Source organism: Mirounga angustirostris, unplaced genomic scaffold, assembly GCF_029215605.1.
Source record: "Mirounga angustirostris isolate CCGP_5_RB_7025 unplaced genomic scaffold, mMirAng1.0.hap1 SCAF_15, whole genome shotgun sequence".
NCBI lineage: Eukaryota > Metazoa > Chordata > Mammalia > Carnivora > Phocidae > Mirounga > Mirounga angustirostris.
In genome coordinates, this window is record NW_026991723.1 from 86,988,931 (window position 1) to 87,002,702 (window position 13,772).

Genomic DNA, 13,772 nt, shown 5'->3' on the forward strand with positions numbered 1-13,772 from the left:
TCTGAGCCCTGGGTTCACACAAGTCCCCAGGCCTTGCCCTGCTCTGGGCCTCCATTTTACTCCACAAAACACGTTTGTACAAAGAGGGGCTGGGATCTAAGTTTCACTGAGGTGTCTTCTGTTTCGCCCCAGGCCCCATCAGCGATCAGCACCACCGTGTGAAGCAGAGAGAAGCAGCCAATAAGGGTCTAAATAAGTTAAAGCTTTATTATGGGTGAAAAGTACTGGCTTGAGGACTCAAGCCTAAAGACCACTTCCCGAGGTTATCTAAGGAGAGAAAGAAAGGGCGGGATGCGGGAGCCTAGGCTGGGACCAGAGCAGGGCTGGGACTCGAGGCCAGTACACTGCTGGACTCTGTCCCTTGAGTCCCAAACAAGTCTACCATACTGTAATGGTAGATACATGACATTATGTCTTTGCCAAAACCTGTAGAATGTACAACACAGAGTGAACCCTAATGTAAACTATGGACTTTAGTTAATAATACTGTATTAATATCGGTTCATCAACTACAGAATACGGAGGGGACCCAAGACTCTATGACCCAATCCAGGGAGGAGCAGGAAGAGGCCCAGGTCAGGTGCACCTCACCACTATGACAGGAATATAGGTACTGTGGGAAGCGCTTCTGAATCCACCAAGACCAAGAAGGAGGGCTCTTCCCTGGGGATATCCTGTGTCACAGAGAAGGGGGCCCCTAGCTCAGTCTACGCCCAGCCTGGGAAGGGCTGACACCCTGGCAAAGAACATGCAGCAACCAGGTGGGGCCGGGATGAGCAGGCGGCGTCAGGGCCTGAGTTCATCCTTCCATTTCCGCAGCTTCTCGTCCATGGCCTGGAGCGTGGACTCATCCTGCACCAACACAGATAGGTCCTACCCCTCTCCCCATACCACCAGTGGGCCATGGGGAGCTTGAGGAGGCCCTCTCTCCCCACCAACCCCGTCCTTTACCTTCACAAAACAGAAGCGGACATAGTGGTCGAAGTGCTTCTGATGTGGCCTGCTGTAGAAGACGGAGACCGGGATGGCCGCCAAGCCCTGGGGAGGAGGAAGCCCACGTCTCAACACCGCCCCACAGCATGGCAGGCCCTGGCTCTGGGGGACAGTTTCCCACGATGGGCTGGGGCAGGGACAGTTAGCTTCGGTGCAGTACCTCTCAGTGCTGGGTCAAGGTCAGGGGAAAAGAATGGCAGAGCATCGTTCCCAGTCCCTCCTTGTGTACAGAGGGGAGGTGGTGGATGCCTGGGGGGGGAGCGCCACGTGGAAGGTCAGGGCAGAGCCAGAGAAGAAATCAGCCTTAGGGTCAGAGCTCAGAGCCGGATGAGCTCGGGGTTAAGGCGCCAACTCCGCACTGTACAGATGAGACGGCCGAGGCCCTGAGAGCCCAGGGATGCCTGCCAGCCCGCACAGCATCTTTTTGCAAATTCCAGACACAGATGCACCCCAGTACTAGGGCTGATGGCAGAGGCTGGGCTGGATTGGGGCTCGGCCTCTAAAAGCACCCACGGGGGCCCAGGCCGAGCCCGGCCCACCTTGTTCCTGATCATCCACTTGACGAAGCGTCTGTCGTAGGGCTCGTCCACATCGCCTGGCAAGTCGGGCATCTTGCTCTCTGGGGGACAGAAGCCACGCTGAGCCCTGAGCCGCCTCCAGCACCCGGCCCCCCTCCGCCCAGCCTGGCCAGTCCTGCTCACTGAAGTCTGAGATGTCTGCGATGAGGAAGTAGCTGCCCTGGGGGACCACGGGCCTCAGGCCCACAGACTGCAGGCTGCGAACCATGTGGTCCCGGTAGCGCCACATGGCTTGGGGAAGCTGCACAAAGTAGCTGCTGGGTTGGCCAAAGTGCAGTTGCTCGTGCTGGAAGCTCTGTGCCACCGCGGCCTGCGGAGGGCAGGGCGGGTGTGCACACGGCGGGGGGGTGGGGTGGGGGGGGTGATCCGACCGGCTCTGTGGTGGCCCCGCCCCCCCCAGCAGGGTGCCTTGCCTCTCCTCACCTGACCCTGCGTGGGACAGTGATAGACTGTGTTCTGGTGCACGGTGCGCAGGTGCTTCATGAGACTGTCCGGGCCCAGGGCCCAGCCCACCTGGACCGGGAACACGGGGAGGGGGTGAGGCCCTTCAGGGCCTGGCCAGCCCCCCCCCCTTTTTTTTTTTTAAGATTATTTATTTATTTATTTGAGAGAGAGAATGAGATAGAGAGCATGAGAAGGGGGAGGGTCAGAGGGAGAAGCAGACTCCCTGCCGAGCAGGGAGCCCGATGTGGGACTCGATCCCGGGACTCCGGGATCATGACCTGAGCCGAAGGCAGTCGCTTAACCAACTGAGCCACCCAGGCGCCCCACACATTTATTTTTAAAAACAAAATTTATATATTATGTATACATTGTTTAATCACATATATATATATTTTTAGATTTTATTTATTTATTTGATGGGGCGGGGGTGGGGCAGAGAGCACAAGCACGGGGAGCCGCCAGCAAAGGGAGAGGGAGAGGGAGAAGGAGGCTCCCAGCTGAGCAGGGAGCCCGATGTGGGACTCGATCCCGGGACTCCAGGATCATGACCTGAGCCGAAGGCAGTCGCTTAACCAACTCAGCCACCCAGGCGCCCGGCCACCCGCCTTCTTGATTCCCAGTGCAGCCTCACCTGCCCTGGATCATGGGGGGAGGCGGTACCCCAACCCTTGTCAACTCACCTTCCAGCCAGTGGCGCTGAAGCTCTTGCCAGCGCTGCCGATGGTCACGGTGCGTTCCCACATGCCCGGGAGGCTGGCTGCCCAAGGCCAAAGAGAGGAGCTGCTGAGACCGGGGCGAGGGGCAGGGGAGGGGTGGTGGCCGGGCCCCCGGCACACACTCGGGCTCTCGGCACCCCGGCCCCTGCTATGTGCTAAGCTATTTCGGGGCTCATCTCAGCTCCTGTTCATGACCACCCCGGGAGGCTGTGCCCTTGTGTCCTCCTGCTTGCAGAGAAGTCACTGCCCCAGGCCACACGACCTGTGTGGCTCCAGACCCACGGGCCCTAATTACGGGGCCTGCTTGGACTCCCAGACTGGGCTCAGGGCCCTGCCACAAATGCCCGGGGGACTGGAGGCCCCCAGGCCGGCATGGCTCACCGACGCTGACGTGCTGGTGCCCGTCATAGACCAGCCACTGGTAGACCTCGTCACTGATGCAGATCACGTCATGCTGTTGGCACAGGCTGGCCACCAGCTCCAGTTCTGCCTTGGAGAACACCTGTGGGGACCACAACCAAGCAGAGAGGCCTGCTCAGAGAGATGAATGGATACCGCCGAGTTCGCTGCTAAGGGCTTTTCCATCCCGTCCTATTGAATCCCTTACAACACTGACCCTGGGAGGTCTGCTGCGAGCTAACAGAAAACATACATGTTGGTCTCTGCCCCCCGGTTCCTGGCACAGAGCTCCTAAGACCCTTGTAAATGTCTCCGTCACAGGGGCGCTGGGAGCATCTCTTGTTCTAATATTCAGTCTTTGACGCCTGACACAGGGGTCCTGAAGCCCTTGTAAATTCCTAAATGAAAAGAGCACTAGAAGTGTTTTTTGTTCTAACAAGGTGACTCTGGGTGGCACCTGGGTAGCTCCAGGATCGGGGCTGGTCACCAGAATGGCCAAGCCACGATTACAAGCTTGGAATTTCAGCCCCACCTGCATCCTACAGAGAAGAGAGGGGCTGGAAATGGAGTTAATAATAATTAATCATGGGACGCCTGGGTGGCTCAGTTGGTTAAGCATCTGCCTTCAGCTCAGGTCATGATCCCAGTGTCGGTTTCCCTGCTCAGTGGGAAGTCTGCTTCTTCCTCTCTCTCTGTCCCTCCCCTGGCTCATGCACACACGCTCTCTCTCTCTCAAATAAAATCTTTAAAAAATTATAATAATGATGCCTATGTGAGGAAGCCTCCATAAAATCCCAATAGTACAGTGTTTGGAGTGCTTCTAGATTGGTGAACACATCCATATACTGGGAGGGTGACGCAGCTCCTCAGGATCCTCCCAGACCTCGCTCTGTGTATCTCTTCATCTGGCTATTGTCTCCTTTCTCATTTGTGTCCTTTCTCAACTCCTTTAATAAACTAGTAAACCTAAGTAAGTGTTTCCCTGAGTTCTGTGAGCGGTGCCAGCAAATTAATAGAACCCGAGGAGGGCGTGATGGGAACCTCAGATTTATACCCCATTGATCAGAAGCAGAGGTGACAAGCTGGGCTGGCATCTGAAGGGCGGGCAGCCTTGTGGGACTTAGCCCTAACCTACGGGATCTGATACTACCCCAGCTGGTGTTGCAGAATTGCCGGGTGTGGGGCCCCCACACCTGGAGTCAGAGTGTCTTAAGTGCAGTGGTCATATTAGGGGAGAGACACCCAGTTGGACAACTAGATTTTCCTGTATATCAGTTCTGTAGTGTTCCCATTTTACATATGAGAAGACATTCCGAGAGGTGAGGTCACCATTCCCAGGGTCTCGGGAGTCATGGAAGCACCCAGTCTGCTCCACCGGCCAGCACGTATACCTTCCAAGGGGATTCCTGCCCCTGTCCCTGGAACTTTGGGGAGCCTCAGTCCTCAGAGCTCATTACACGTTGCCCTCCCATTACACAGATGAAGAAACTGAGGCCTGACGCAGCAAATCAGTAACATAGCAGGGACTTGAACCCAGTCTGGAGGGGTCGCTGAAAGGCGGTCTCTCAGGTACCTTTCCCACAGGGTTGTTGGGTGTGTTGAGGATTAGGGCTTTGGTACGAGAGGTAAACTTGCTGGCCAGCTCTGCAGGGTCCAGCTGCCAGTTGCTGGCAGAATCCAGTTCCCCATCCTGGGTAGGGCTCTGTAAGAGGAGGTGGAAGGGGGCAGCAATTAATAAGCTACCTGACATTCAGCTCCAAGGATCTGGCCTTCCTTCATAGGCATCTGTCCCCACCCTCTCTCCTCTGGAACTCTGGATACGCCTCCCCATCCTGAAGCAACCGGCCTCCTTTCCTTCCTTCCTTCCTTCCTTCCCACCTCCCAGGGGCCAACACAACACACTCCTTGGACCCTCTGCCCACCCACACCCCAACCAGCATCCTCACCGGCTTCAGGGTCACAAACACAGGGCGACCCCCTGCCATCAATGTCATGGGCTCATAACAGTCAAAAAAGGGCTCTATGATGATGACCTAGCAAAAGGATCAGATTGGCTGGGGTCAGTATCGCCCCTTGCCCCTCATCCCTACCCAACCTGAGCCTTGCTCACTCACCTCATCTCCTTCGTCCACCAGGGCCTGGAAGGCTGTGAACAGGGCCCCATAGGCACCCACAGTCACCAGCACGTTCTTGAGTGGGTCTATCTCCTGTTCCAGCAGCTTCCCAAAGAAACTTGCCAGGATCTTTGTCAGGGGTGGGTAACCCTGCCAGGACAGCAGCGGTCAGTTGCCTGGCTCAGCTTGGGCCCACCCTCCTGCTCAGCCGCATTCAGGCAGTTCTAGAGCTTTCCTGAGGCAAATGGGCTCCTGTACGTGAGTTCTTTCATTTCCTCCACCAGCGCTGGCCATCAGACCTGTTCTGTGCAGGCCCAAAGTCCAGGGCTAGGATTTGGTGGAGAACTGGGCAGAGTGCGTGACTTTGTGGAGTACCGTCCAACAGAGCCCCACAGCAGTGGCAACTGCAGGATTTAACCCCCTCCCTCTCAGTTTAAGAAGCACATCCGTACCATCTGCTCAGCCCAGTAACCTCGCAAGACACGTATTATTTGATCCCCACCACTGGACAGGTAGAAAAACGGAGACCCAGAGACAGGAAATGACTTGCTCAAGGTCATGCACAGTTGAGGTGCAGGAATAGGACTTTATGGAAGCACCCCACTTTGAGAGGAAGGTTGGATCTGTACACTTGTTTGCTGAGGACACTTACAAAGCACTCGAGACTAAGCCAAAGGACTGAAACCCCAAGGTCTAGAACTTCACTAAATAATTCACTCAACCAGACTTGACCATGTAAAAATTAAAAATTTCTGTATGGCAAGGGGCGCCTGGGTGGCTCAGCCGTTAAGCATCTGCCTTCGGCTCAGGTCATGATCCCAGGGTCCTGGGATCGAGCCCCACATCGGGTTCCCTGCTCCCCGGGAAGCCTGCTTCTCCCTCTCCCACTCCCCCTGCTTGTGTTCCTGCTCTCGCTATCTCTCTCTCTGTCAAATAAATAAATAAATATATTTTTTAAAAAAAAGATGATAATGCCCACGGCTGGCAAGAGTATGAGACCAGTGTGTTGGTGGGGATGTGAGTAAACCTTTTTGGAAGGCAGTTTGACAACATCCATCACATCTTTAAATGCTTGCACCCTTTGACTCTCTAGTTTTACTTCCAGGGATTTGTCTGAGAGAAACGCTCACACATGTGTACAAAGATACAGACACAGAAATAGTCACTGTGCCATTGCTTATAATAGTGAGATAGCCAAACCAGCCCATCAGTGCAGGGCTGCTTCAGTAAATTATGGCACAGCTCGGCAAGGGAATACTATGTGGCCCTTAAAAAGAATGAGGCTATCCTGACATGGAAAGTTGCCCATGACATGCTGCTTAGTGAAATAAACAGGTTACAGAGCATTATAGTACAAGTCCATTTGTGCTAAAAAACGCAAATCTCATTATGTTAGGGGTGAGTGTGTGTGCGTTTATACAAGCACTTTAAAAAGTTAAAAGTTGGGGTGCCCGGGTGGCTCAGTCGTTGGGCGTCTGCCTTCGGCTCAGGTCATGATCCCAGGGTCCTGGGATCGAGCCCCGCATCAGGCTCCCTGCTCCGCAGGAAGCCTGCTTCTCCCTCTCCCACTCCCCCTGCTTGTGCTCTCTCTCTCACTATGTCTCTCTCTGTCAAATAAATAAATAAAATCTTAAAAAAAAAAAAAGTTTAAAAGTCTAAACGCTCAGCAAAGTAGCAAACTATTGGTCGTGGTTTTCTCTGGATGGTGGAACTGGAGGAAATTCCCCCCAGGTAATTCTGATGCATACCAAAGTTTAAGAACCATTTACTGCTTTACTAAACCAAGGACTGGCAAATATTTACTCTGTGACCTTTACATAAAGAGTTTGGATTTAGAGTCAGATCAGTCAGCAGCTTGTCTTTCCAGACTCAGCTTACGTGTCACCTCCTCCAGGAAGCCTCCTCTGGTCTCCCCAGATTTCATTCCCTTTTTCCTGCTTCCACAGCACCCCATCCTCCCCTATCACAGTATATCAATACCTTTGTTTTCTGCCTTTGTTTTATTTATTTATTTTTTGGTCTGCTTTTCCTACTAGACCCTGAGCTCCCAGCTCATGGTTTTTTGTCTGTCTTTCCCCAGACCATGAGCTGTCCCAGGGCCTGGAACAGAGGAGACACTCCGTGAACACTGAACTATAGTCACACTGACTTCTCTGGGCTCTGCTCCAGAACCCTAACACCCATGTGGGCCTGATGCTCAGAAAGGCCTGACCCTTCCTCCCCCAAGGCCTCCTTGAGGCCTGTGTCCCAGGACCCCAGGCGAGGCAGGGAGACTCACAAATGCCTTGGTGTACTGGTTGAGCATGAAGTCACTGCTGAGGGCGTTCTGAAAGGCTTGAACTGCGAAGTCTGGGGGTGGGAAGTCAGGGAAGCCTTGGCCCAAGTTCACGACATCATATTCACTGGCCATTTTGCCAAACTCCACCCTGAACAACAAATGGAGAGTTGACACCGGCCCACCCGGACCTGGACTTCCACCTATTTCTAGGGCAGGATGAACAATGCACTGGGCTCATTCCAGAAAAACTGGACAGTCAGCATCTGCTCCAGCTGAGATCCTGCTGAGAGCTGTGTAAGGGTCAAAACTGGCCCTCGCTTTGGGATTGTGTGGGCCAAGCACTGTGCCAATCCCGTGTCCTACTTTTTTAAAGTAGGCTCCATGCCCCACGTGGAGCCCAGCATGGGACTTGAACTCACAAACCTGAGATCAAGTCCTGAGCTGAGATCGGGAGCCAGACGCTTAACTGACTGAGTCACCCAGGTGCCCCTATCCTACCCATTCTTTAGAAATATTTGTTGAGACTTCCTAAGTGGATTTCACGAACCGCAGTTTGAAATGTGTGCTCAATAACCTTCCCATACATATGACATATGTCCTATTCCTGAGTCACAATGGGGATGGAGAAGCTGAAGCTGGCGGTGATTTGCCCAAGGACTCCCAGGTATTTCATGGCCCAGCCAGCCTTTGATTCAACATCGGTTGGAAGCAAAGTTTATGCTCTAGACCATTAGCCTGGACAGAAGCAGGCCTGTGAAGAATGTACGGGACGGGGTGGGGGGTTGCCGGGGGATGAAGGTCATGGTAGTCAGGACAGAAGGGCCCCAAGTTCTTGCTAACCCCAGAGTGGTGGCCTGAAGATCGGGACCTTAGAGACCCAACCTAGGGGGCAGCTGGTCTCTGTAGGGCACTTGAGCCTGGTTCCCCTGTTCCAATCACCATGGAACATCCGCCACCTGATTTTGCATCTCAGCTCTGCCCTCAGCTGCTATGTGACTCTGGGCAGGTCACTAGCCTCTCTGATCCTCAGCAACTTCAGAGGTATTGTGGGGCTCTGGGGAGAAAATGACAGATTTTAGATGGAACAATAATGTTACGCAAATTCAACACAGCCAAGGCTGATTTCTCTGCCCCTAACCAACCTTCTGTCCTGACTACCTTGGCCTTCATCCCCCGGCAACCCCCCACCCCGTCCCGTACATTCTTCACAGGCCTGCTTCTGTCCTGCCCCACCTTTGCATGAGACTTGGCCTCTCTTGGCCTCAATCTCCCCTTCTGCATAATGGGGGTGTTGGGTTCAAGAGTCTGCCAGGTCTGTGAGTCAGGAAAGTCTTGCTACCTCTCCCAGCCTGCCTCCTTGTCATTTCCTCCCTTGGAGTTGGACTCTTACCTTAACTGCAAAGGCCCACGAGGCTGACCAGCCTCCCTCAGACAGGATGGAACATGGTACAACCCAGGGGGCAGCTGGACACTAGAGTTTTGGGCCTGGCTCCTCTGTCCCAGACACCATGGAGCAACAGGTGGAAGATCTTTGCAAAACACAAAGTGCTGTACACGAGGGGGGTTTGAAAAAAACAATGGGGGCGGTGCACCTGGGTGGCTCAGTTGGTTGAATGTCCGACTCTTGATTTTGGCTCAGGTCCTGCTCTCCCGGTTGCGAGATTGAGCCCTGCATCGCGCTCCGTGCTGGAAATGAAGCCTGCCTAGGATTCTCTCTCCCGCTCCCTCTGCCCCTCCCCCCATCTCCCAACCCTCCCGTGCGACCACACCTGCTCTCTCTCTCTCTAAAAAAGAAAAGGAAAAAGAAAAAAAATGGTCTCATGTTTTGTAAAAACAGCCAACACCTTTTTTTTGAAAGTACAGGGATGTCGGAGCGCCTGGCTGGCTCAGTGGGTACAGCATGTGACTTATCTTCTGAGTTTGAGCCTCTGTGCTGCTGGCCAAAGGTGGCGGGGAGGGATCAGGAAAAATCCCTACATTTCTCTTACACACCTTCCCACTGCATCCACTGTATTAGTAGTAACAATGGGCACATGCTTCTTTCATATTTAGAACAAGTCAACAGAGAAAATAAAGTAACCTCAGCAAATTCCAGTGCAGAGCTGCCTGTATTTTACCTTATCTTACTTAGTTTATTTTACTCTGTACTAAGTGGGAAATAAAATAATCCTTGGGGGCGCCCGGGTGGCTCAGTCGGTTAAGCGACTGCCTTCGGCTCAGGTCATGATCCCAGGGTCCTGGGATCGAGTCCCTCTCCCACTCCCCCTGCTTGTGTTGCCTCTTTCGCTGTGTCTCTCTCTGTCAAATAAATAAATAAAATCTTTAAAAAAAAAAAAAAATCCTTGGAAAGCGCCGAGCTTGGTGCCTGGGTAAGAGCAGGTGCGTCTCCCCCCTCCCCCCGGCGCCACAGCCAAGCGGCGTGAAGCTGAGATTCGAACCCAGGCCTGCTGCTCCCGGTCCCACCTCTCCCAGCCTATGGTTGCAAATCTCACAGTCAGGGGCACGGTGGCCGTCCTGGGTACCGCCGTGTTACCGCAAACCCAGGCACCTGCAGCCCTGTCCCGCCCTCACGCCCGACGGGACACCCGCAAGCTTCCCCAGCCCTGCCGAGCTCACCATGGGTTGTGATCAATCCCGTCCAGCCTGCGAGCCGGCAGCCGCTTGGCCATGGCGAACTGGAGACCAAGCAAGCAGAAGGTCAGAGCGCTGGAGATGGGGCTCTTAATTGACCACAGCCCCCGCCCCCTTGAGGGAGAGGTGCAGATCCGCACTCTCCGAGGGCAGGACCCGCTCCAGTCCGCCTCCGGGCCCGGCCCCGCCCCGTTCCGGCCGCCGCCCCTGCCCCCCCCCCCCCCCCCCCCCCCGAAGAACCGGGCTCCACGTATCCGTAGACTCAGACCAGATTCGGACCAGTTAGGCAGGACTGAGGAGGAAGACGGGCAAGGGGGAGGGGGAGGGGGGGCCGAGGGAGGGAGACAAGAGCTTGCCAACAGGACTGCAGCAGCTCCCCTTTAGGACGGCCTTGCTCAACTCAGCACTGTCTGGCTGGGCCCATTTTATAGATGAGAAAAATCGCGTTTTTAAAAGTAATTTTTTTTTAAGTAAACGTTACGCCCCACATGGGGCTCCAGCTCACGGTCCTGAGATCAAGAGTCGTATGGTCTACCTACTGAACCAGCCAGGTACCCAAGAAAATCACATTTTAGAAAAATATCTATCAATGGATATGCCGACATCAATAAAACGGGCCACAAAACAATATGTACAGTATGCTTGTTTTGTAAAAAAATATACTCTACTATATATTTGTATACACGTACATTTTTCTATGACCACATATGAGTAGACGAAAAAAAAGTTTGGAAGGGAAATACATCAAAATGTTAACAAAGGTTCTCTCTGAGTGGTGGAATTATAGGTGATTTAATTTCATGTGTGTGCTTTTCTTTCCTTCTTTCTTTTTAAGTTTATGTATTTAAGTAATCTTTACACCCAACATAGGGCTCAAACTCATAACCCTGAGATCAAGAGTTGCATGCTCTTCCAACTGAGCCAGCCAGGTGCCCCATGTGTATGCTTTTCTATGGTTCCAATTTTTTTGTATGGAGATCACACCATATTGGATTGATTCTGATATGTGCATTTTTTTTTTTTTTGCCTTGCATGTTCTCTGAATTCAAATGTTTCTCAGAATCTCTAGCATGTCTAATTGGCATTTCCTGCCCCGCTTTACTAGTCCATACAATAACAGTGTATCTTACATTGATGGCATCATGGTTTCAATGCTATAAGGAATTACTTTTGATTTGGGGATGCATCATATTTAAAAAAATAGAGGGGCGCCTGGCTGGCTCAATCAGTAGAACATGTGACTCTTGATCTCGGGGTTGTGAGTTCAAGCCCCATGTTGGGTGTAGAGATGACTTAAAAATAAAATCTTAAGGGGCGCCTGGGTGGCTCAGTTGGTTAAGCGACTGCCTTCGGCTCAGGTCATGATCCTGGAGTCCCAGGATCGAGTCCCGCATCGGGCTCCCTGCTCAGCAGGGAGTCTGCTTCTCCCTCTGACCCTCCCCCCTCTTGTGCTCTCTCTCATTCTCTCTCTCAAATAAATAAATAAAATCTTAAAAAAAAAAAGAAATAAAATCTTAAAAAAATGAAGATGAACATCGGGGAGATGGGGGATGCAAGTTGGAGCAAGGGAAGTTTGAGAAGGTTGGGGTGGGGTAAGGGGTAGGGGGTACAGAGGCATAAAGAGAGAGAGAACAAAGGAGGTGAATGGAGGTGAATGAGAATAGGAAGGAAGTAAATATAATGGGACCACAGAAACTTGGGGGACCTCAAAGGTGTCCCCTTCAAGTATGTCACACACTAATCGCGTGAGGAGACAGGGCCTGCTCTTGGCCTTATGTATAATGTATTCCTCAGCCAGTGTCTACTGAGCACCTACTGTGTACTGAACACTGGGCTGGGCTTAGGGGATGATGGGGAGGCAGCACAGCACCATGCAGACCATTCAGATGCAGAGCTACAAGTTCTCCTTAGAGGAAAGGCAAGGCAAGGCAAGGGTCCCCTCCAGGCTACAGTCAGGGAAGGCAACCTGAAAGAAGAGCGTGATGCACAGCTTTGAAGCCAGGCCCATGCCAGATCCCAGGGGCCCTGGGTTGGGCAGCAAAACACATGGGGCTAGAGCACTTACAGTCTGGTGCAGGCACCGAGCGAGAGAAGTTCCAGCCTTCTTTCTCTGGAAGACCCCGGCCAGGTGCAAATGGATGGCTGTCACATTCCTGAACATGCCTCCCAGAGCCTTGGGACACTGGTGACTTCTCCTCCAGGGCAGAGGAGAGGGAGGAGAACGCTCTGGCCAAAAAATGGCTCCGAGGCCAGGGCGTGGGTCCCCCACACACAGCTCTAACAACAACAACAACAGCAACAATAAGAGCTAATATTTATTGACTGGTCATTCTGTGCCAGGCATGGCAACAAGTGCTTTCTTGCACGATTATCCCTCACACCTATAGCCGCCTGACCCCCGGCAATCAGAGTGACCCTTTCAAAATGTAAATTACCTCTAAGGGGGCGGGGGGAGGTCCAGGTGAAGATCATGAATGACCCCTAACATCACAGGGAGAGTCAACCCTACATTATGTTCTGACTCTGGAAACACACACACCTCCTGCAAATTATTCCTGTGCTAAAACCAAATCTAAATCAGATCAGGCCGCTGGATTACCAAAACACAAGGGACAGAAGAATGTGTTAAATGACACCATGGAGAGGTGATCCACAAATGACCCTGTTTCTTCAACAAATAAAGTAAAAGGGAAAAAAGGTCCAGGGCATGATAGATTAAAAGAGAATTAAAAGACATACATTTAAAAAATGAATGCGGGTGCCTGAGTGGCTCAGTCGTTAAGCATCTGCTTTCAGCTCAGGTCATGATCCCACATGATCCCAGGGTCCTGGGATCAAGCCCCGCATCGGCCTCCCTGCTCAGTGGGAAGCCTGCTTCTCCCTCTCCCACTCCCCCTGCTTGTGTTCCTTCTCTCACTGTGTCTCTCTTTCAAACAAATAAATAAAATCTTTAAAAAAAAATGAATGCCTTGAAAAGGAAGAAAAACGTTGGAGGACTTAATGGACAATTTCAAAGCTTACTGAAAAGCTACAGGAACCAAAAAAGGATGGCCCTAGCATAAGGACAGACATATAAATCAATGAAATCAAAGTGAGAGTCCAGAAATAAGACTCTCCCATGGTCAATGGTCATATGGTCACTTGCCATCTGACAAGAGTGCTACGAAAATTCAGTGTGGAAATAACATTCTTTCAACAAATGGTGCTTAGACGACTGGATATTCACAGGCAGAAGAATGAATTTGTGGGGCGCCTGGGTGGCTCAGTCGTTAAGCGTCTGCCTTCGGCTCGGGTCATGATCCCAGGGTCCTGGGATCGAGCCCCACATCGGGCTCCCTGCTCCTTGGGAAGGTTGCTTCTCCCTCTCCCACTCCCCCTGCTTGTGTTCCCTCTCTCTCTGTGTCTCTCTCTGTCAAATAAATAAAATCTTAAAAAAAAAATGAATTTGTACCCCTACCTCACAACATACACAAAACTAACTCAAAGTGGATCATGGACCTAAATACAAGAGCCAAAAATATAAAACTCCTGGAAGAAAACAGGAAGTCTATCTTTGTGATCTTGAATTAGAAGACAGTTTTTTTTTTTAAGATTTATTTATTTGACAGAGAGAGACACA

At 52.1% G+C, this 13,772-nt stretch overlaps 1 protein-coding gene across 13 annotated transcripts in view; it reads right to left on the minus strand.

Moving 5' to 3' along the window:
* Nucleotides 1-189: 189 nt before the first annotated feature.
* Nucleotides 190-13,772, minus strand: part of KYAT1 (kynurenine aminotransferase 1) — a 31,809-nt gene continuing 18,226 nt past the window's right edge. For 7 of the 13 annotated variants that reach the window (XM_064580001.1, XM_064580000.1, XM_045883285.3 and 4 more), the window contains 13 exons: nucleotides 12,219-12,430; nucleotides 10,139-10,197; nucleotides 7,523-7,670; nucleotides 5,245-5,394; nucleotides 5,077-5,163; nucleotides 4,704-4,832; nucleotides 3,113-3,233; nucleotides 2,696-2,772; nucleotides 1,995-2,084; nucleotides 1,695-1,881; nucleotides 1,533-1,612; nucleotides 952-1,038; nucleotides 190-852 (listed from right to left, as the gene is read on the minus strand). In XM_064580001.1, coding sequence (XP_064436071.1) covers nucleotides 787-852; nucleotides 952-1,038; nucleotides 1,533-1,612; nucleotides 1,695-1,881; nucleotides 1,995-2,084; nucleotides 2,696-2,772; nucleotides 3,113-3,233; nucleotides 4,704-4,832; nucleotides 5,077-5,163; nucleotides 5,245-5,394; nucleotides 7,523-7,670; nucleotides 10,139-10,197; nucleotides 12,219-12,430 — 1,493 coding nt within the window. In that variant the 3' untranslated portion in view covers nucleotides 190-786. Of the gene's footprint in view, nucleotides 853-951; nucleotides 1,039-1,532; nucleotides 1,613-1,694; nucleotides 1,882-1,994; nucleotides 2,085-2,695; nucleotides 2,773-3,112; nucleotides 3,234-4,703; nucleotides 4,833-5,076; nucleotides 5,164-5,244; nucleotides 5,395-7,522; nucleotides 7,671-8,461; nucleotides 8,703-10,138; nucleotides 10,198-12,218; nucleotides 12,431-13,772 lie in introns of those variants that run through there. The other 6 variants (XM_045883287.3, XM_045883286.3, XM_064580005.1 and 3 more) reach the window with 4 other exon arrangements.